The sequence below is a fragment of the Miniopterus schreibersii genome (assembly GCF_964146895.1).
Source record: "Miniopterus schreibersii genome assembly, chromosome: 4".
NCBI classification, from domain to species: Eukaryota; Metazoa; Chordata; class Mammalia; order Chiroptera; family Miniopteridae; genus Miniopterus; species Miniopterus schreibersii.
In genome coordinates, this window is record NC_138105.1 from 72,040,463 (window position 1) to 72,063,030 (window position 22,568).

At 42.5% G+C, this 22,568-nt stretch overlaps 2 protein-coding genes across 2 annotated transcripts in view; both read left to right on the forward strand.

The window, feature by feature from the left end:
• Positions 1 to 2,706: 2,706 nt before the first annotated feature.
• The window catches only part of LOC308556324 (olfactory receptor 1f45-like), a gene marked incomplete at both ends in the record, with an annotated part of 504,663 nt that continues 484,801 nt past the window's right edge, over positions 2,707 to 22,568 (forward strand). Inside the window, 1 exon segment of the mRNA XM_081135475.1 lies at positions 2,707 to 2,952. Within this exon segment, the coding sequence (XP_080991601.1) occupies positions 2,707 to 2,952 (246 nt within the window).
• On the forward strand, positions 16,593 to 17,525 carry LOC308556971 (olfactory receptor 7A10-like; the record flags this gene model as incomplete). The annotated part of the gene is made up of 1 exon (XM_081136798.1): positions 16,593 to 17,525. One exon carries the CDS (start codon positions 16,593 to 16,595, stop codon positions 17,523 to 17,525), a length of 933 nt encoding a protein of 310 aa, XP_080992924.1.

Below are 22,568 nucleotides of genomic sequence, written 5' to 3' on the forward strand. Positions count from 1 at the left end.
CAATTCAGACTTCCACACCGAGACCTTCCTCTCGGAGACCCCACCCAGGTGGGTCTGGGAGCTGGGAGGTACATCAGGAAAGGGTCAGAGACGCTGGAGCCTGAGAACTTCTACCTGAGTCGCTGAGACCCTAGTCAGCCTAGTCCTGAGACAAGATATCTCTGTTTGTTATCTTAGTTAAGTAACTAATTTATATTTAATTTACTAAATATGTTAATAAGGATGTGTCTCTTTGAATCTGCAATACAGGGCCCATGGTTGACAATTAAGTGATGGGAAGGGGGGTCCAGTTGGGTGATGCTGTAGAATGTGTGAGATGCATAAAATGGTTGTAGTAAGATGAAAGCATATTGAGGAGTTTTTCTGTTTGAGGAGAAAGAAATAGAGTATTAGGTGTGGAGAACAGTGTAGTGAAGTGAGAGTGTTTGTGTTACATTTCTAAGATGGGTATATTTGAAATTATTTTGTGTTCATTGAAAAGATTGAGACATACATTGCAGTATTTTCTCTCACACTGGTATTCACATGAAACGTATTTAATGAGTCTAAAGAGGAATAATAAATAGTTTTTTTCATTACTGGTAAGGCTGCATTTATTTGGGGGTTTTGTACTATTTTCCTTCCTCTATGGAACAGTTAGAAATTCCTATCCCACACTCAGCCTTTTCCTGCAGTATTTATTTTTCTATACTTTGAATGAGAAATTCTGTCATGCACTTGGGGGATATAAATTGAGGACTGACCAACGTTTAGCCAAAGAGCATAGTGTGCTGAGAAACAATAGTTTTTACAGTTCAGTGGTGGAGAAATTAAGGTTACACATTGTACCTTAAATCTTAACTACACAAAGGCATCATCGTCCACAGCATTTTCATTTATGTACCGAGGACTTCACTGTACCAGCTGGTGGGGTGCAATATCTCCAAAAATATCTCTTTTTCACTTCATGTGGGTTTTTCAAAGTAAAATGCCCTTACCCAAGGAAGCTAATGAATGGAGAGACTTAAACTCAGTTCCCTTAAACACATTTTACTGAGTAAATTACTCTATTAGATTGCCATGGCTGCTGTAAAATATTCCTACAGGAGTTCTTTAAAGTGAATATATGTAGGCTCTTATAGTTCTAGATGCCAGCAGCCTGAAATGAGTCTCATTGGAATAATGTGAAGATGTCTGCAGGGTTGGGTTTCCTAGAGGCTCAGGGGAGAATCTGTTTTCTTTCCAATTCCAGTTTGTATTGCTGGCACCTGCATTTCCTGACGCAGGACCCTTCCTTCTTCCTCAGAGCCGGCAGTGCTCATTTTCTCCTGGTCTCCCTCTTCCACATGTTGGGGACCATTGTGTTTACCTTAGTTCCATCTGGATGATCCTGGCTCATCTGCTATTTTAAAGTAAGCCAATTAACAACCCTGTTCTATCTGCTACCCTAATTGCCCTTGCTATAAAAACATATTCTATTCAAAAGCACTGGGGATTATCTGGACATCTTTTAGAGGTTCTGATTCTGCCTGCTACAAGTTATTTTTCAGTATTATTTTGTGTCAGTCAAGGGCCCTTATATAAAGGAAACAAAGGTTTAATCGTAGCCTCTAGAATGAGTGAATACACTGTTCTTTCAAAACTCTATGCAAAGACCATATTTAGATCATAAGACCTAAAGCTACCTGCAACTAACTCTAACACTGAACCACAGCCTTTCTACTCAGAGGGTGGGCCACAGACCAGGGCCTGCAGCATCACCACCACCAGGGGGCTTGTTAGAAATGCAGTCTCTGAGCTCTCCAGCGCTGGCTGAATCAAATTCTGCATTTGAACTAGAATCCTGGGGACTTCCTATGAACACTGAAATCGGAGAAGTGCTTATCTAAACTAGGTTTTCTCACCTTTCACCATTGACATTAGGGGAGGGATAATAATTTGGGGGTGGGTGGGTGGGGTGCTTTTTTGTGTAAATTGTAGGTATTTAGTGGTATCCCTTCAGATGTTGCCAGACACCCTAGGGGCAAAATCATATCTGACTAAAAGCAACCTGAAAAAATAATACTCAAGGCCCATCAGATACTCTGATATTAATTTGAGCAGACCACTAAACCTCTTCAGCTCCCCCCTAAGGCCCTTGTGCCGCCATTTCCTCTGCCAGCTGTACACTTCCCACATAACCTCGATCTCCCTCCCGCCCTTCCTTGAGTTCTGAGCTTAAATGCCATTTTGTTTGCATATCTTGCCTAAGTACCCATAAAAAATAGAACACCCTAGTCACTTTCTCCTTTAGACCTGCTTTCATTTTCTTCAAATGATCTCTCACCATCATGTTATATTTATAAATTTCTATTATTTCCTTCTATATTCTTTCTCCAAGATTGACTTATAGGGACTTTTGTTCTTCAGCACCCTCTACTCAAAGCCCAGACAGTGCTGAAAACATGGTCAGCACTCAATTGATAGTCCTGAAATGCACAAAATATTTCTCATAAAAACTAATATATCTGACATCTTAAGGAAAATTCAGATTGGGATGAAAATGCTACTCTGAGATGACACAAGAAAGTCCTAGAGGGGAACAAATCCTTAGCAAAATACTGAATTTAATTTCTTGACTGCAAAATATAAACTGAAAGCTGTAGTATTAGAGCTATATGAGTAATATCAGTTTGTATGAAAATTAGTTATGTTCTTTCCCTCTTTCTTGGAAGTCACCTCTACCTCATGGAACCAGGGAATCTTACAAGAGTGTCAGAATTTCTTCTCCTGGGACTCTCAGAGGACCCAGAACTGCAGCCCCTCGTCTTCGGGCTGTTCCTCTCCATGTACCTGGTGGCCGTGCTGGGAAACCTGCTCCTCGTGCTGGCCGTCGGCTCAGACTCCCGCCTCCACACGCCCATGTACTTCTTCCTGTCCAACCTGTCCTTGGTGGACATCTGCTTCACCTCCACCACCGTCCCGAAGATGCTGGTGAACATCCAGACGCAGAGCAGAGCCATCACCTATGAAGGCTGCATCACACAGATTTATTTTTTCATACTCTTTGCAGTGTTGGACAACTTCCTCTTGACCGTGATGGCCTATGACAGGTACGTGGCCATCTGCCACCCCCTGCACTACACGGTCATCATGAACCCCCGGCTCTGTGGACTGTTGGTTCTGCTGTCCTGGATCTTGAGTGCCCTGAATTCCTTGTTAGAAAGTTTAATGGTGTTGCGACTATCCTTCTGCGCAGACTTGAAAATCCCCCACTTTTTTTGTGAACTCAATCAGATGGCCCAACTAGCCTGCTCTGACACCTCTCTTAATAACACTGTGATATATTTTATAACTGTGCTGTTGGGTGGTGGTCCCCTGGCTGGGATCCTTTACTCTTACTCTAAGATCGTGTCCTGCATACATAGAATGCCATCAGCTGAGGGGAAGTATAAAGCATTTTCTACCTGTGTGTCTCACCTCTCGGTTGTCTCCTTATTTTATGGAACAAGCTTAGGAGTTTACCTCAGCTCTGCTGCTACCCACAGTTCCCATGCAAGTGCAACAGCCTCAGTGATGTACACGGTGGTCACACCCATGCTGAACCCCTTCATCTACAGTCTCAGGAATAAAGACATAAAAGGGGTCCTGAAAAGATTCTTTGGGATGGCAGCTATAAAAAACCAGTTGTGCTGAGTCTGAAAAAGTGCACTTGATTTCATGGCTTTAAGACTAAAAACAAGAATTTGAATTTCTTTAATCAGATTGTGTTTGTAGAACTTATTCCTTTTGCCTATCTCCTGGAATTTCCACTTGTTTGAGTTCAACTTCTTTATACAATTTAAGTAACCATTTTATTGAGCTTTATAGACAGCTTTTCCCTTTCTCCTTTTTTCTTACCTCACATGGTTTTTTCCAACCTTGATCAGAAATATTTGTAAATTCCACTTTATTTCACGGGCAACATGGATTTATTAAGATTAATTTCATCTCCAACGACATGCATCATTGTAAGTAAGTTGTTCGTGTTTTATAGATTGAATAGTCATAAGTTGTATTACTCATGTGGGAAAAACTTTACTTGGTTACTCACACCATTTATATAGTTTCATTCCTAGAAAATCTGAAACCTCAATATTAACTTTTATGTTTCTCATTCTCTTTGTACATCAGTACCTTAACTGTGACTCCAAATGACACACTAGATCAGATGAATTTAATTGACATTTACCGAACATTTCACCCCAAACCTGCAGAATATACATTTTCCTCAAGTGCACATGAGACATTCTTAAAGCTAGACCACATGTTAGGACACAAAACAAGTCTCTACAAGTTTAAGAAGATTGAAATCATATCAAGCATTTTCTCAAACATTTACACAATGGAATACTATGCAGCTGTAAAAAAGAAGGATCCCTTCCCCTTTGAAACAGCATGGTGGGACCTGGAGAGTATTATGCTAAGTGAAATAAGCCAGTCAGAGAAAGATAAGCATCACATGATATTACTCATATGTGGAATCTAATGAACAAAATAGACTGATGAACAAAATAGATCTAAAGACATAAAAGCATGGAACAGTCTGACAAATCACTGAGGGAAGACAGGGGTGGTTGGGGAGAGATTAACCTAAGAACTTATATGCATAACCCATGGACACAGATAATAGTGTGGTGAAGACCTGGGGGGAGGCATGCAGGGTGGAGGGGGTCAATGGGGAGAAAAGGGGGACATTTGTAATACTTCCAAAAATAAAGATAAATTAAAACTTTAAAAAAATTCAACCTAGTAAATCTGAAGATCTAATTGCTTTATTAAGTGATTCATGAATCACACAGCATCACATCTAACAACTAAGGGAAATTGCTGAACGGTTGTACAAAATAGAAGTTTTTTTTTTTTATAAAAAAAAGAGTGGGGCAAGGGAGCAATTAATAACAGAGAAGGAAGGATTTTGGGGGTGGGACTTGACATCTTTTCTGTGGGGGAAGAGAACAAGAAGGGTTTTTATCATGCAGATTCCTTCTTTTTTCAACTGGAGATGGAGAGGGCCCATGTGACAGATTAACTTACTGGTGCTTGACCAGAAAATTCTTACCTGGTTGATTAAAATTGTGTTTCTGGGAGATGCAGAAACTTTCATTAGATCCAGTATTAAATTTAAATTTTGAATCATGGACTTTCAGCATGAGTGATGCCATTTTGAGCCTGTGGTAGGGCATTTTAACAATATAAATTCTTCCGATCAGTGGGCAGAGTGTATCTTTCCACTTTTTGTGTCTTCCTCAGTGACATTCAGCAATATCTTACAGTTTTCTATGTACAGGTCTTTCACTTCCTAGCTTATGTTCAGTCCTAGTATTTTATTCTTTTTGGCACAATTGTAAATAGATTTTTTTTTTAAATTTCTCTTCTGAGAGTTTATTAGACACCACAGATTTCTGTAAATTGATTTTGTATTCCACAGTGTTACTGAATTCATATATTAGTTCTAACAAATTGTCTTTATTTTATTATATTTATTTTGTTGTGTTTTTTTTTGTTAATGCTCACCTGAGGATACTTTTTCCATTGGTTTTCAGAGAGAGTGGAAAGGAGGGAGGGAGGAGGAGAGAGAGAGAGTGAGAGAAAAACACGTTGATGTGAGAGAGACACATCAATTGATTGCCTCCAGCACTCGCTCCAACTGGGGTGGGGGATCAAACCTGCAACCCAAGTATGCGCCCTTGACTAAGAATCGAACCTGCGACCCTTCAGTGCATGGGCCAATGCTTTAACCACCAACCAGGGCATTTGTTTTAAATAATTTATTGAGTTAATGAATGAAATAAACTGAACATATTTAAAATGCAAAATTTTCTGAATTAAAGATGCCATACAGAAATTAAGAGTACATGCAATCACCTTGATCTGGTGGTGATGTGAGATGATAAACTTAATTCAGTGAATTTTGTTAATGAATAAAATATTTGGAAATATTTAGTGAGTCTAAGAACTCTTTCACAGGTAAGGAGTATATGTATGTATACATATGTGTGCATTTTTACATGATTTTCTTTCTAATAAACACGCAGACATATATGTCCAACACAGACGCATTAATATTTTCACCTTTAATGTTGAAAGAAAACTTGAAAAAATTTTGAGAGAATAGAAATAAAAGAAGGAATGGTTAAATTAAACTGAGAGAATAGAAATTTAGACACAAAGATTTCAAGTATAATTTTTGAGGAAGATGGGGGCAAAACTGGTGAAAGTTGCTCCCTCCTCCTCCCAGCCGTGAACTGATATTACAACTAAATTATACAACAATCACCCTGATAACCAACTGAAAACAGCTGAACAGAAGTCTTAAAATCAAATATTTACAGTAGAAGCCACATTGATACTGATTCCATCTTTCCTGGGGGGAACACTCCCCTCCAATCTGCATCAGCCAAGGGGGATTGCACAAGCCCCACATTCTTGGGGCTCCTATTGTCCTGCGGAAGCTTACACCCCACAAAGGAGTTTGCTGTCTGAGCCTGTAGTATAGACTCTCTGGAAGAAATCTTAAAGAAGAACTCAAGGAGAAGTAGAGACAGAGCTGTGTGGCTCTGGGACAAAGACCATTTATTCTCCTTACCCACCACAGGTGCCAAAAGCGTCCAGCTGCACCAAAGTGCCCTCTCCATAGCAATGGCGGAGTACACTGCCCCCAGTGGTCATAGCAGTAGAGCCTCCCACTGGACTACCATCCCACCTTCCCAGCCAGAACAGTGGCATCCCAACCCTCTATGGGACACCCATTAACCCTATCAGGGGAGAACCATTAGCTCCCCCCTCCTGACTCCTGGTGACACTGCCCTGCTGAGCTTGTGGGTTTCAGTATTGCCAGTGGCTGTGGCCAGCCTGTTTCCCCAGTGCAGAAGACTCTCCAGGAGTTCTGGGCAGAGTCTGAAATAAAATGAGTCTTGTGGCTCTTGGGTGGGACCAATTTTTACGCACACCAGACCAGCACCACTCTTCCTGTGCACAGCCCTCCCTTTAGATGGCCAAACTTTGGTCTTTGTGGCCCTGATGAATCCCTGAGACTCAGCCCCACCACAAAAGTCCATGGGCACCATGGTAAGTGGCAGATGATCTTAGTGTACCCTGAGACTGTTGCTAAGTAGCCTCAAATCCAGCACTGGCACCAAATTTGAATCTGTATCAATCTGGCAAACCACTTGCTGCTACCTGGTGACTCACTAACAGCCTCCCTCAAGCAGCTTAGTTCTGCTAGAGGCTCTTTCAGTAACTGAGCCTAACAAGCAGCTAACAGGTGAGGGCAGATCTCGGGGATACTTGGGCCTTTAGCTGACCTGTCTCTGGGTTCAGTGCTGGTGGAAACCAGCCTTGGAGCACAGCTAGGCCCCTCCCATGCACACCCAGGTCCAGCAGAGACAGCCACAAACTGAATTGCTTTGTAGATCCAAACAGGTAGTCCAGGGCCCATCACTGGTAGCACCTGACATTACCCCTCATGGGATCCCCTTCCAAGGGGACCCAGAGCCAACACAACCAGTGATTCTGACCACATCAGAGTACAAACCAATTAGCTCCACAAGTGGCACACACAAAGGGAGATTTAGGCAGACAACAGACCCTGTTGGGGTGAATTTAGCTTTGTGGAGTCAGCCCCCACACAGCAGCTCACACACTGCACTCAGAATTGATCTTCATAGCCAACCAGAGAGGCAACCCCACCCATGGATGAGCTGACAGCAATCAAGACTCAACTACAATAGAAAGGCTCACATAACCCACACAGAGGATATTCCTAAAGCACCTAGCTTTGGTGGTTAGGAAGACTGCGCCTCTGAGCCCCACAAAACACATACTACATAAGGCCACCATACCAAGGCATAGCTGATCTGTCTCATGCTCAAACAAATACAGAGAGGCAGCCAATATGGGGAGACAAAGAAGCATGCCCCAAATGAAAGAACAGAAGACATACCAAGAAAAGAACTAAATGAAATGGAGGCAAGCAAGCTACCAGATACAGAGCTGAAAACAATGGTTATGAGGATACTCAAAGGACTCAGCGAGAATGTCAACAGCATGAAAAGGGATGCAGAAACCATTAAAAAATCAGTCAGAAATGAAGGATGCAATATTAGAAATGAAGGATGCAATATCAGAAATGAAGGATACAATATCATAAATAAAGGATACACTAGAAAAAAATAAACAGCAGGCTAGATGAAGAAGAGGACCAAAACAGTAATTTGGAAAACAAGGTAGCAGAAAATACCTAATCAGAGCAACAAAAAGAAAAAATAATTTTAAGAAAACCAGGATAGTCTAAGAGACCTTTGGGACAAAATGAAGCATAACAACATTTGCATCATAGAGGTACCCGGAAGAGAAGAAAGAGATCAAGGAATCTAAAACCTATTTAACAAATTAATGGCTGAAAACTTCCCCAACCTGGTGAAGAAAATAGACACCAGGTCCAGGAAGTGCAGAGCGTCCCAAACACTATGAACCCAAACAGGTTCACACCAAGATACATAACAATGGCGAAGGTTAAAGACAAAGAGAGAATCTCAAAAGCAACAAGACGAAGACAGTCATCTACAAGGAAGCCCCAAAGACTGTCAGCTGATTTCTCAACAGAACAATTACAGGCCAGAAAAGATTGGCATGAAATATTTAGAGTGAGGAAAAGCAAGGACCTACAACCAAGACTACACTGCCCAGCAAGGCTATTATTTCAAAATAATAGCCCATACCTGGAAACAGCCCAAGTATCCATTAGTAGATGAGTGTATAAGAAAGCTGTGGTACATTTACACCATGGACAACTACTAGGCTGTAAAAAAGAAGTAGATCTTACCTTTTGCAACAGCATAGATGGGCCTGGGGAGCACTACACTAAGTGAAATAAGACAGTCACAGAAAGACAAGTACCTTGTTATTTCACTGTGGGATCTAATGAACAAAATAAACAAACAAAATTGAAACACACTCATAAAAACAGAGGAAGAATTGATGGTAGCCAGAAAGGAGGGGGATTTGGGGTACTGGGTGAAGGAGGTGAAGGGATTAAGAAGCACAAATTGGTAGTAACAAAATACGTAGTCACGAGGAAGTAAGTAAAGCACAGGAAATATAGTCAATAATATTGAGATAACTATGTATGGTGCCAGTTGGGGTTCTGGAAATATACAGGGGAACACTATGTAAAGTATATGATTGTCTAACAACTAAGTGGCAACAAGTATAACTTGGCTCCTGGTACTTTCACTGTCTTCAAAGCCAGCGGGAAGCATCTTCCAGCCTTGCTCTGATCCCAGCTATTCTACCTTTTCTTCCACATTCTAGAACCACGGTGATGGCATTCTTCTCACCAGCATAATCATGGCCAGCCTTCTGATCTTAAAGTCAGCTGAGTAGCAAGGGGCTACCTTAACCCCCTTCTATAAAAATAACATATTCAAAGCTCCTAGGGATTAATGTGGACATCTTTAGGAGGCCCTTATTCTGCCCACTATAGGTTCTTTTTCAGAAATGTATTATTTGGTTCCATCAAACCCATATGAAAAAAACTCAAACAATGTATCACAGCCTCTGGAATGAGAGACTACAGTCACCTGCTACATAATGACATTTTGGTCAATGAGGCACCACATATACGATGGTGGTCCCATATGATGACATATATAATGTTGCTGCAGAAGTCCTATCACCTAGCGGTGTCCCAGCCATGGTTACACATTAGTGAACCATGTTGCACAAATACTTACCATCACATTACAATTGCCTACAGTATTCAGTTCAGTAACATGCTGAACAGGTTTGTAGCCTAGGAGCTATAGGGGAACAGGATTTGTCGTCCCAAAATATCTCTTTGGCCTAATGATTTCTTTACACTGGTTAATTTTAAGAAATTGCAGACCTGGGAGAAGCCCTGAAAACCAAGTACGACTTGCCTTTTGTAAGGGACACTTACATTTGTAAGGAAAGTCTGCCTTTGCAGGGGTGTCTCCCTTGCTGTATCAGGAATGGGGAGGTGGTGACCTTACCTCTAGAGACAATGACTTAAACCTGCCTAACAATCTGACTGTGTTTACTGTGCTTTTCCTGGTAACCTCTCATATCTGACCCTCCTCCCCCAACACCTTTTCCTGTCTCCCGCTAGAGATGGTAGTTAAGGTGGCGTTTCCAGGAGTTTCTTAGTTTTCCTAGGTCTCTACATGTATAGGAGGTGTCTTGTTATTAAATTTTGGTTTGTTTTTCTCCTGCCAACCTGTCTTTGATTACAAAGGTGTGTCAGTCCAAAACCCAGAAGGGTGTAGGTTAAATGATTTTTCCTCCCCTGCGGAACAACAGGCTATACCATACAACCTAGGTGAGTAGTAGGCTATACCATCTAGGTTTGCACAAGTGCACTCTCTGATGTTCACACAACAACAAAATCACCTGTGGATGCATTTCCCAGAACATATCCCTGTTGTTAAGCAGTACATGACTGTAACCTTTCATTCAAAGTCTTAAGCAAATGCAATTTTTGGTGAAGATGACCTACAGTTACTTGTCCCTTACTCTATAACAGGACCAAAGCTTGCTACTCAAAGAGTGGTCCTTGGACCAGGACCTGCAGAATCAGCATTTTCCTGGAACTTATGAGAAATGCAGACACTCTGGGCCCACAAGGACCTGCTGAATCACTTGGACTAGAATCGTGGGTGATTCACACTGATAAAGACTAACCGCAACTTAAGCAACCATAACCAGTCAGGAGGGTCTATGGGAAAAGCTAGGACTGATGGACCTTCTCTCACTGTATGTAATCGTGACAACCCTGCCCGCAGAAGTCTATGTTTATAAAACTCCGTGCTTCTAACTTCCCTTCCCTTTTTCCTTCCCCCTCTATAAATACCCCTCCATCTGGGCACACAGGCCAGAATGTGGCTTGTCATGTCTGCGTGCACTGGGTTGCAACACTTATTTTTTTCTGAATAAATCTTTTTTGGAGACTAAACATCTAGTCAATATTATTTTTCAGTCAATAATGTGCACTTTGAAGTTGGAGAAGGGCTAGGCTAGGATCATAGACTAGGATTTTTTTTCTTCTAAAGTTGACATAATTATTAGTGTTGGGTATTGTAGGCATTTAGCAGGCTCCCGTCAGACATTGCCAAGTGGCTGGAGGGAAACCCATCCCTGGTTGGGGCCCACTGCAGATTGAGAACTGAAAGTGTCCTGACAGATTCCAATCAACACCTGCCCCTTACTCTGATTGTAACTTTGGGCAGATCACTACACTTCTTCAAGCCCCACTTCTGCTATGGAGAGTGAAGGTCATAATTTCACCACCTCGGAGAAAGGACCTTTATAAAACTTAAGTCAAACAAGGCTTGCAAGGTACTAACTCAGAATGTATAGCAAAAAACTATGTCACTATGTCTCATAATTAACAACGGTTCTGTAATGTGGGACTACGTGGCAGCTCTTATCTCCTGCTATGAGTAGGAAATTTCTCACTGATTTGGCAAATGTGTCCTGAGGACAAGGAGTGTGGGGCACAAAGCTTTAGGTCAGAGTCCCGCAGCTCTCCCCTTGTTGGAGAGAGAAGTCGGGATGCTCTGGGGCACCGCAGGCCGTGCCCCCCGCAGGCCAGTGCGGTGAAGATCCAAGGTCCTCGTGGGGTGGGTTCCTTGTCGTAGGCTTTTGAGAAACTGTGACCCGGAGCTGGGCAAGGCGCCGGCAAGGCCTCTGGGGCAGGAGGGCCGTGGGGAGGGAGGAACCAAGCAGCGTTCACCTGGCTTCTAACTGGTCCCTGAGAAACGGGCATCAGCTTCAAAGTTTTCCACTCTGTCCACACAGGTGTCCCAAAGGGAAATCAGGGGCTCAGAGGTGGGGGGACAGTGAAAACAGCATCTAATGAGCAGACACAGGGAGAAGTAAATGTCTCCTCGGCAGGCAGCGGGCGCAGCTCAGGCTGGACGGGGCGCGCTGCTCCTGCTGGGCTTTCAATGGGCTGCTGACCAGCGCTGGCTCCTCCTGCTCTCGCCTGAGGACAGAGCTTCAGTCTCCAGCATCCAGCACCCGGGAGCAACCAGGCTTCCCAAGGAGCCCCTCCTTTCAGAGACCCCGCCCAGGTGAGCGAGTGAGTGCGGCCTGTGCTGCGGGGGAGGCCGAGGAAAGCGCCCTAGAATCTGCCCGAGGCCCCCCGAGCCCGCCCAGGCCAGCTCAGAGCCCAGAGACTGCCAGGTCTGCCTTCTAGGTAGACTAATTAATACATAATTAATTTATTTAGTAAATTAAATTATAGGTTTTTTCCCTAAAAACATTGCTATTTGGTATATAGTTCCTTTATATATGTATAAATGTATTTAGGAGAATGTATGAAAATTTATTTAATTTATGTGGTCAATTCTATGTCTGTCATAATATGCCCCCTCCCATTACTTTTAAATGTACAAAGTTCTGCTTCTTTCACTGTGGCAAGGGCATTCTTTTGCACTCAATTAATGGTCTTCTCTATCCTTTGTCTAAGCATAGTCTATTTATGTTTATATAGGTAGAAATTATAACTGTAAATACTGCTTTATCCACTGCCTTGTAACAGTATACATTTGTATTTTTATTTCCACATCTTTGCCCATTTATCTGGAATTAGAGACCCATATTGATGTGATTATTGTATTTTATAGGTTTACTTTTGAAATTAGTTTTACAATTTTATTCAATTTTATTGATACCATTATTTGAATCCATAATATTTAATCCCATTTTATTTTCCCTGCCATTTTTTTCTTTTTTTTAATTCTCACCTGAGCACATGCTTTGAGAGAGGGAGAGAAAGAAACATGAATGTAAGAGAGCAACACAGACCTGCCCCCCTCTCCCCACTTGCCAGCCGGTGGTCAAACCCGCACCTGCCCTGACCCAGAATGGAACTGGCAACCCTTTGGTGCATGGGGCATGCTCCACCAACTGAGACACTCTGGCCGGGCCCCTGCCATTTTCACATTATGAATATTCCATACCTTAATATATTTTCTATGTAAAGCACACTTTTTTTTTTATTGTTCAAAATATTACAGATGTCCCGTTTTTCCCCACTGACCCCCTCCACCCCGCACCCACTCCCCACCCCAGTCCCTCACCACACTGTTGTCTGTGTCCTCGGGTTATGCATATTTGCATATAAGTTCTTTGGTTAATCTCTGCCCACCCCACCCCCACCTTCCCTCTGAGATTTGTCAGTCTGATCCATGTAAAGCACACACTTATAAAACCACATAAGTGAACAAAATCAGTGAGCTCTCTGCTCGTTTGATCTCACATTATACAAAGAAAGCCCAGTACAAGGGTAAGTGTGCTGTGACATCATCTCCTCAGACGTGAACACGTGAAGGGGATCAATAGTTGTGGCAGAAGCGGGATTTTATAGAATATGTTCAGGGATATTTGCATGGTGACAAGGAACAGAAGCAGGACTAATGTGTACCCATCAGATGTGTCATAAAAGAGATAAAAAATCAAAGCAAAGCAACACAGGAAAGGTGCCACAAAGACAATGAGAGAAGGGCCAGGCTCATCCTCTGTTGGGCCACATAAATACCAGGGTGACCTAGTAAACACGGAATGGGGGGCTCCCAATCAGATCAGGGCTGAGGGGGCGCTGTGGTGAGGCCAGGGGAGCAGTAACGGTCAGTCGCTGTGTGGCCCCTGAGCCCGAGGGAGCTTCAGCACCACGCCGCTGGCTCTGCTCTCTGCACCCGGCTCTCTGCTGGGCTCTTCACGCTTATTACTTTCCCCCACTAGCAGGAACTGGCCTTTGAAACGGTTCTTGCATTTATTGCATTGAACTCCAGATTATTTTGACTGCGTCCCAAAATAAGACGTGACTCTTGCATTGTGATCCAGCATTTTTGCACACAAACACAGAGATACACACAAATACACACACACAGATACACACACACATGCGTGAACAAAGGGGACCGTGGAACCATTATGTATGTGCCCTCACTGTGTATGATGCCCCATATGTTCCTTTGTGCCTTCTTGAGTCTATCCTGTTTCACTTTTACAAACCATAGTCTGACACCCTACTGGGTCCTGATCGCAGAATATGGAAAACATTCCTCAAGCGTGTCCTCCGCACCCGGGCGAGCAGGGAACACGGTCTCATACTGTCATAGAAAACGTGTTTCTTCAGCTACATTGAACTAAATCCGGAGTGGGAGGAGGAGTTTGTATAACATGCTACATGACTCAGGTACTCACAGTCTAACAAGGAACAAACACAGGGAATTAAATAAACATGGCACCATGAATGCCCCAGCGCCGGGATTCAGGGCGTGCGAAAGTGTCCTTTCCCTGTGCTAACGTTAGAAAGAAGAAAGGGCTCATGGAGGAGAGGATCCAGTGTCTCTGAAAGAGGAGTTGGAGTTTGGAGAATGGAGAGGGGTGAAAACTTTCAAAAAGCCCAGTGGGGGGGCCAAGCATAGGAAAGCCAGCGCATAAAGGCCCGGAGCCCTGAAGCTGTGGCTTCAGGTGAAGCTGGGGGTCAAGTTCAATGTTTAGAGATCAGTGAGCGCCAGGCCAGGGCTCTGTGAGGGTGAAGCTGCCCCAAAGTTCAGACGCTTGAGCCTCGTGTTTGAAGCAGCAGAATCTTGGCTTCTCTCTTCACTGAGGAGTCACTAGGGAAGGAATTTACGTTAGAGGGTTTGATGATCAGCTTTAAAGTCCTGTCTGAGTCAAAGTGAGTCCTCTCTGAGATGGGAAACTGAAATATGCCTGTGGAATTGGAGACCAAGATATTGGGAAGCAATAAAGACCTTGGAGAGGTAGAAGAAAATAATCAGCCTCATCTCATCACAGCGGTAGCCATTCATTCACCAGCCAGAAGGATCGACACCAAGCTCTCTACAGACAGTGTGGTGACTATCTGCCCACCGCCGGAGAAGGGTGGATGCCACAGTCCCCACCATTCGGGTGAGGGTATTAACAATTATTGGGTCGTATACCTGAAACTTACATAATGTCATAAACCAATGTTACCCCCTTTAAAAAAAAAAGGGGGGGGCATATAAAAAAACACGTAGGCTGTACCAAAAAAATACAGTTAAATTAAAGAAATAAAATGGTTCATATGGCCTGCAAGTTCAAATGGCTAATGTGTGGTAGATCAGTTGAAACGTGGGTCGTCGGATTCCAAAGCTTTGCATGAAGTACCATTCAGAAACCGTTTCCACTTCATCTTTAATAACCCCGCTTTGTGCATTGTACCTGCTGCTGCGGCTTGTGTGCCTGTTTCTGCTGCTTGTTTCCCAGTGGGCTGTTCGATCTGCACGGCATCTTGACCATGCGAAACACCGCTCCTTTCTCCTGGATGAACTGCTTTTTATTTTATTCCTTATTCTAGGCATCAAGGGACAGAGCTGGGGCTGGAATTCTGCCAAAATGAGGAGCTTTGTCTCGCCTGTCACTCAGGGGCCACTTGAGCTAGTAGATCTTTTCCCCCCATAGGTCCATTTTTTAAACCAATTTTTTAAGTTTCTTTATATAGGGGACACAGCATAGCCATATGAAAGTTGAGTCCCATGTTTACATGTCCATGGGAGGCTTAACAACTAAAATTTGGTACTATTTTTATATTCCTGAAGGTAGAGATAAACTGATGTGGGCGCCATTCCTTGTATCATTCATTTTCTAATTATTGTGATGGGGTGAGGAAAGCCCAGTGATCACAAGGCCCCAGGAGGTAAGTCATGCGCTCTGGGGTGCGTGGGGGGAGGTGTGATGGGGCAGTTTGCCCTGAGCCCATATATTCCAGAATGTGTTCCTTAAAATACAGATGCCGGGATATTGATCTACACATGAAAATAAAGGGGGATCCACTACTATTTCGGATATTTTTTGGAAACAAAGTTAATAAAGTGCAGGGAGCAACGTATGAACAAGGACTTCTTTGTCGCAGCAGCAGCAGGGAGGCCACCTCGTTCCTCCACGTTCTCTGACGCCCTCTATCATTGCTGCCCTCGTGCTGATTCCCCTCGCCAGGCTGGATCCTTTTTGAGTCTTCAATATGTAAAACAAGTGTCATCTCAGAGCCTTCACACTGACTCCCCACACCCCCCAAATAACCACGTATCTTCCACTCTGTCCTTGTTGCGGTCTCTGTTCAAATGTCACCTGGTTGCAGAGCTTCCTGAACTCCCCGTCCACTTTCTTTTATACCTACTTTCTTTTTCTTCACCTGACCCCATCTGACGTGGTATATAGGATATATATTTTGTGTATATTCTTTCATCATCATTATATTTTAAGGATTTTGTTTCTCAGCATCCTATACCCTTTCCCTAGAGATGGCCAGAACTCAACATATAATCCTCAAGTGCATGAAAACATTTCTTATTAAAACTGCATCATCCATGACCACCTTGGGGAAAAGGTGTGAGGAGAACAGAAATTCCTAATCGGAGAAGTCCTGGGGGTATGTGTCTTAAAGGGAATGATATGTAGAAAAATTAGATATTGGTTACTTTGCTGCAAAATATCATTGTAGCATTTCAACTACGCTAGTAATGGCCATTTGTGTAAAAACTAAACATGCTATTTTCTTTCCTACTAGTCACTCCCACCAAATGGAACCAGAAAATCTTACAAGAGTGTCAGAATTTCTTCTCCTGGGACTTTCACAGGCCCTGGAACTGCAGCCCCTCGTCTTCGGGCTGTTCCTCTCCATGTACCTGGTGGCCGTGCTGGGAAACCTGCTCCTCGTGCTGGCCGTCGGCTCAGACTCCCGCCTCCACACGCCCATGTACTTCTTCCTGTCCAACCTGTCCTTGGTGGACATCTGCTTCACCTCCACCACCGTCCCGAAGATGCTGGTGAACATCCAGACGCAGAGCAGAGCCATCACCTACGCAGGCTGCGTCACACAGATTTACTTTTTCCTACTCTTTGCAGGGCTGGATGACTTCCTACTGACCGTGATGGCCTATGACAGGTATATGGCCATCTGCCACCCCCTGCACTACACGGTCATCATGAACCCCCGGCTCTGTGGACTGCTGGTTCTGCTGTCCTGGATCTTGAGTGCCCTGAATTCCTTGTTAGAAAGCTTAATAGTGTTGCAAATATCCTTCTGTACAGACTTGGAAATTCCTCACTTTTTTTGTGAACTCAAACAGGTGGTCCAACTTGCCTGTTCTGACACCTCTCTTAATAACATTGTGATATATTTTATAAGTTTGCTACTAGGTGGTTGTCCCCTGGCTGCTATCATTTACTCTTACTCTAGAATAGTGTCCTCCATCCGTGCAATCCCATCAGCTGAGGGGAAGTATAAAGCATTTTCTACCTGTGTGTCTCACCTCTCGGTTGTGTCCTTATTTTATGGTACGGGCCTAGGAGTTTACCTCAGCTCCGCTGCTCCCCACAGCTCCCATGCAAGTGCAGCAGCCTCAGTGATGTACGCCGTGGTCACACCCATGCTGAACCCCTTCATCTACAGTCTCAGGAACAAAGACATAAAGGGGGCCCTGAAAAGATTCTTTGGGATGGCAGGTACATAAAGGACAATCATTCTGAGGTAGAAAAAGTGCCCTTGAGCCCTAGCCAATTTGGCTCAGTGGTTAGAGTGTTGGCCTGCAGACTGAAGGGTCCCGGGTTTGATTCTAGCCAAGGGCATGTACCTCGGTTGCAGGCTCAGCCCCTGGACGTGGTCGGGGTGCATGCGGGAGGCAACCAATCGATGTGTCTCCCTCACATCCATGTTTCTCTCCCTGTCTGTCTTTCTGAAAAGCAATGGAAAAAATATCTGCAGGTGAGGATTAAAAAAGAAAGAAAGAAAGAAAAAGTGCCCTTGATTTCGGGGCTCCAACATTCAAATCCAGAAACTGTGGTTGTTGAATCAGATTGTGGTTTTCAGACTTGCTCCTTTTATTTCTGTCCTTGAATTTTCTTTGTTTGTTGCAACGTCTCTATACGATGTAAGTGACCATTTTATTGAGCTTTCTGCTCTGTCATATAGACAGCTTTCCCCTTTGCCCTTTTTCCTACCCTCAAGAAGTGTTTTCCAACCTTGGTCAGAAATATTGGGAAGTTTTCATTTACTTCATGGGCAACATTGATGTCTTAAGAATTATTTCTTCTCAAATGACAGGTATCCTTGTAAGTCGTTTGTTCTTGTTTTGTAGGTAGAATAGTAATAAGTGGTATGACTCTTGCAGAAAAAACTTCACTTGGCTACTTAATCCATTACATAATTTCATTCCATAAAAACCTGAACCCGCAGCTGTTGCCATGTGTCCCTCATTCTTTGCACCTCGCTACCTTAACTGCTCCCCGACAGCGTCGACCTTATGATTGCTCCCTGCAGTCTCAGCCTATTGACAGTGAGCCACAGGGCAGGAACGCCTGGCACTGGCCTGGGTCCTCCTACTTGTCCCTTAGGCCAGAGTCGCTGTTGTGGGTGGATGGACCCCTGTGGCCCTTATTATAATCCAACAACCATCATGGAACTATGAAAACGTCCGGTACCTCCAAAAGACACAAAGGAAGGTGTGTGTGTGTGTGTGTGTGTGTGTGTGTGTGTGTGTGTGTGTGTGAGAGAGAGAGAGAGAGAGAGAGAGAGAGAGAGAGAGAGAGAGAGAGAGGGAAAGAGAAGGAGAGAGAGAGAGACAAAGGACTTGGACTGAAGGGCTCTACCTATATTGGGGTCCAAGGGCAGGATGGTTAGGGTTTTAGGGGAATTTTTATTTAAACATAGAGATGGGCCTGGTCAGTGTGGCTCAGTGGTTGAACGTCCACCCATGAACCTGGAGGTCAGGGTTTGGTTCCTGGTCAGGGCACATGCCCAAGTCATGGGCTTGATCACCAGTAGGGGGTGTGCAGGAGGCAGCTGATTATGATTCTTCCTCATTATTGATGTTTCTCTCTCTCCCTCTCCCTTTCTCTCTCTGAAATCAATAAAAATATTTTTTAAAGCAAACAAACAAAAACATAGAGCTGGAATTAGGGCAAGAGAAGGAAAGCAGGATCACCAGTGTGGTCACTTATCATGGTTTTCTCAAAGGGGAATTTTATAACATGTTAATTCTTGTGTAAAAATCACAAAAATTCTGTGTATATTCCTGTGTACAATTCCAAATGAACTTTGCTCCCTAGATATATCCATCATCTAATGTGAACTTTCTCCCTTTGCTCGTATTGAAATTGCTTCTAATTAAAAATAAAGTTGCATATCTTTCAAGTTCCAAACGAAAATAATTAAATTAAATTAAAAATAAAAGGGGAACTTCATGGGTGGGGACAACATGAGTGCTTATGTAATAACTGTGTCATACATCTGACAATATGATTGTTTGCGATGGATGTCATTGAAACAAAAGCTTAGGTGCTTACACTACAATCATGCTACTTATTTTTTACCTAATTTCCAGGTTTTATTTTCTTATTTGGCTGAGGGTCCAGAATACCTACCATAGTTAATGGCAAAAATTGATTATCAAATATATATTTCCCAGTGCAGTCTACTTGGAAACATACATGAGAGGTTCAGAGACAGAGAAAGTGAGATACCGTATATATGACATCCTGAGCTAAAGATGAGGTAAAGCCCTGGGGTTTCAGAAGGGAGGACATTGTAGGACAATAGGAAGAGCAGGTGTTCAGTTATTAGGAATTTGCCCTTCCCTCTACATAGGTAATAAAATGTTGTCTCTGATGATAACTCTTATTATGTGCAAGACCCAAATTTTAAATTCTTTAAGGGAGAGGCAAAAGTTTCTATGGACTCCCAGGGTCTCAATTGCCTTCAGCTCAAAAATAATCCACATACACATCTTGGGGTGACTCATTCTGGGCCCTTACAGTAGTGGCCCAGTTTCATTCCTTGCGTGTGGCTGCCCAGTTCTCCCAGCACCGTTTACTGGAGATACTGTCCTCTCCCCATTCGATACTCTTGGCTCCTTTCTCCTAAGTTAATGACCTTCTGTGGGGGGTTTATTTCCTGTCTCTCTATTCGGTTCCATTGATCTATGTGTCCGTCTTTATGCCAGAACCATACTGCTTTAATTTCTATAGCTTTATAATGTAGCTTGAAATCAGGGAATGTGTTGCCTCCAGCTTTGTTTTGCTTTCTCAAAATTGCTTCGATTATGCAGGGTCTTAAGTGGTTCCACACAAATTTTAGGTTTGTTCTATTTTTATGAAAAAATGACATTGAAATTTTGATACAGATTGAATTGAATCTGTCGATCACTTTGAGTATGTTAAAAAAAAAAACAAAATTCAACCAAGTAAATTTGAAGATCTAATTGGCTTTATTAAGTGAGTCATGAATCAGGCAGCATCCCATCCGGCAACTAAAAGGGAGCTCTGAGGGGATGCACAAAATAGAAACTTTTTATAGGAAGAAGGGTGGGACAAGGGAGCTATTAACAGCAGGAAAAAAGGATTATTTGGGGGATATGACATCTTTTCTTTGGGGGAAGAGAAGAGGAAGGATTTTTATCATACAGATTCCCTCTTCTTTCTGTGGGGGATGGGGAGGGCCCATGTGACAGATTACCTTACCGGTGCTTGACCAGAAATTTCAATAGTGGTTGATTAAAATTAAGCTTCTGGGAGATGTTAAAACTTGCATTAAATCCAGTATGAAATCTAGATTTGGCATCATGGGCTTTTAGCTTGAGTGATGCCATTTTGGGCCTGGGGCTTTCTCTTTAACAGTAGCATGGACATTAACAATATTCACTGTTGTAATTCATAAACATAGAAATCTTTCCATTTATTTATGCCTTTATCAATACATTGTAGCAATGTTTTATCATTCATTTCTAAGTATTTTATTGTTTTTGATGCAATTACAAATGGAATTGTTTTAATTTCTCTTTTAACAGTTCATTATTTAATGTATAAACACAAAATATTTTTATATATTGATTTTGTATCCTGCATCTTTACTGAACTTGTTTATATGTTCTAACAGATTTAAAAAAATAATTTATTGGAGTATAATAACATGAAATAACCTGAACATATTTAACATGCAAAATTTGCTGAATTAAAGGAGTTATGCAAAAATTAAGAGTATATACCACATAAGCTCATTTATCTATAACTCAAGAAAGGGCACAAAAGCTTGAGTTGCTTTGTTATATAATTATAAAAATGTAATTACCCTGATTCTCTGTTTCCTTATTTCTGATGGTGATGTGAGATAATAAACCTAATTCAGATAGATATTGTTAGGAATAAATAAAATTTTTTGAAATATTTGGTGAGTCTAAGAACTCTTTCATAGGTAGGGAGTGTACGTACATATACATGTATGTGCATTTGTACCTGATTTCTTTCAAATAAACACAAACACATACATGCACAACACAGACATACTAATATTCTCACCTTTAATGTTGAAAGAAATTTGGTGACAATAGAAATTAAAAGAATAAATGGTTAAATTAATATAAAACTGAAACAATGTAGAAATTGAGACACAAAGATTTAAAGTAGAATGTTTGACCTTAATTTTAGTACTGAATTATGTTTCCTAACTTAACACACAAAGGCCTCAAAGTCAGAACCACATTTACTTTTGTAACTGAAGAAAGAGTTCTTCCACCAGGAACCAGGTGAGTCAAACATTGAACGTGAGAACTATAGTGGAGATTAGATTCACTTTATTGGTAACACTATACAAGAATGGGAAAGCTAATGTCCAAAACCCAAACTCCTCATTCCTTTACTGGCAGTTGGTTTTAAAGGGTGAAATTGGGGGTAGGGGTCTTCAATGGATGATCAGCTAGTAGATATATTCTGATTGGTTGGAGCTGGTTTTACAAAGAGATATTTTAGGATTTCTGGCCATCAATCATCCAATGTCAGCTAGCCTAGGGTTTATGTGACTGTGGTATTTGGGAATCAGTGGTTTTCCATCTGGTGGAACATTTTAGTTCTTATAAAACCAACTCAAGGTATGTGTCAATAAGTTATCCCAGCCCTGGCCGGTTTGACTCATTGGTTGGCCGGCATATATGGATTGGATTCCCAGTCAAGGGCATGTACCTGGGTTGCAGCTTCATTCTCCAGCCCTCGCCTCCAGCCCCGGTAGGGGCATGTGCAACAGGCAACCAATCGATGTGTCCCTCTCACATCGGTATTTCTCTCTCTCCCCATCCCTTCCACTCTTTCTTAAAAAAATCAATGGAAAAATATCCCGAGGTGAGGATGAACAAAAAAATTAAAAATAAATAGCCCTAGCCAGTTTGGGTGGTTAGAGTGCTGGCCTGTGGATTGAAGGGTCCTGGGTCCAATTCTAGCCAAGGGCACGTACTTCAGTTGCAGGCTTGATTCCCAGCTCTGGTCGGAGCACGTGCAGGAGACAACCAATTGATGTGTCTCTCTCACATCAATGTGTTTCTCTCTCTCTCTCTCTCTCTCTCTCTCTCTCTCTGGAAAGCTATGGAAAAAAATATCCTATGGTGAGGACTGAAAAAAAATTAAAAATAAGTTAATTAATTAAAATAAATGCCCCCAAGAGTGCAAAACTAGCAGAAAAAAAGTTTTGTTCTGTTTTGGCTCCTTCACTCATGGGAACCAAATTGCTCAGA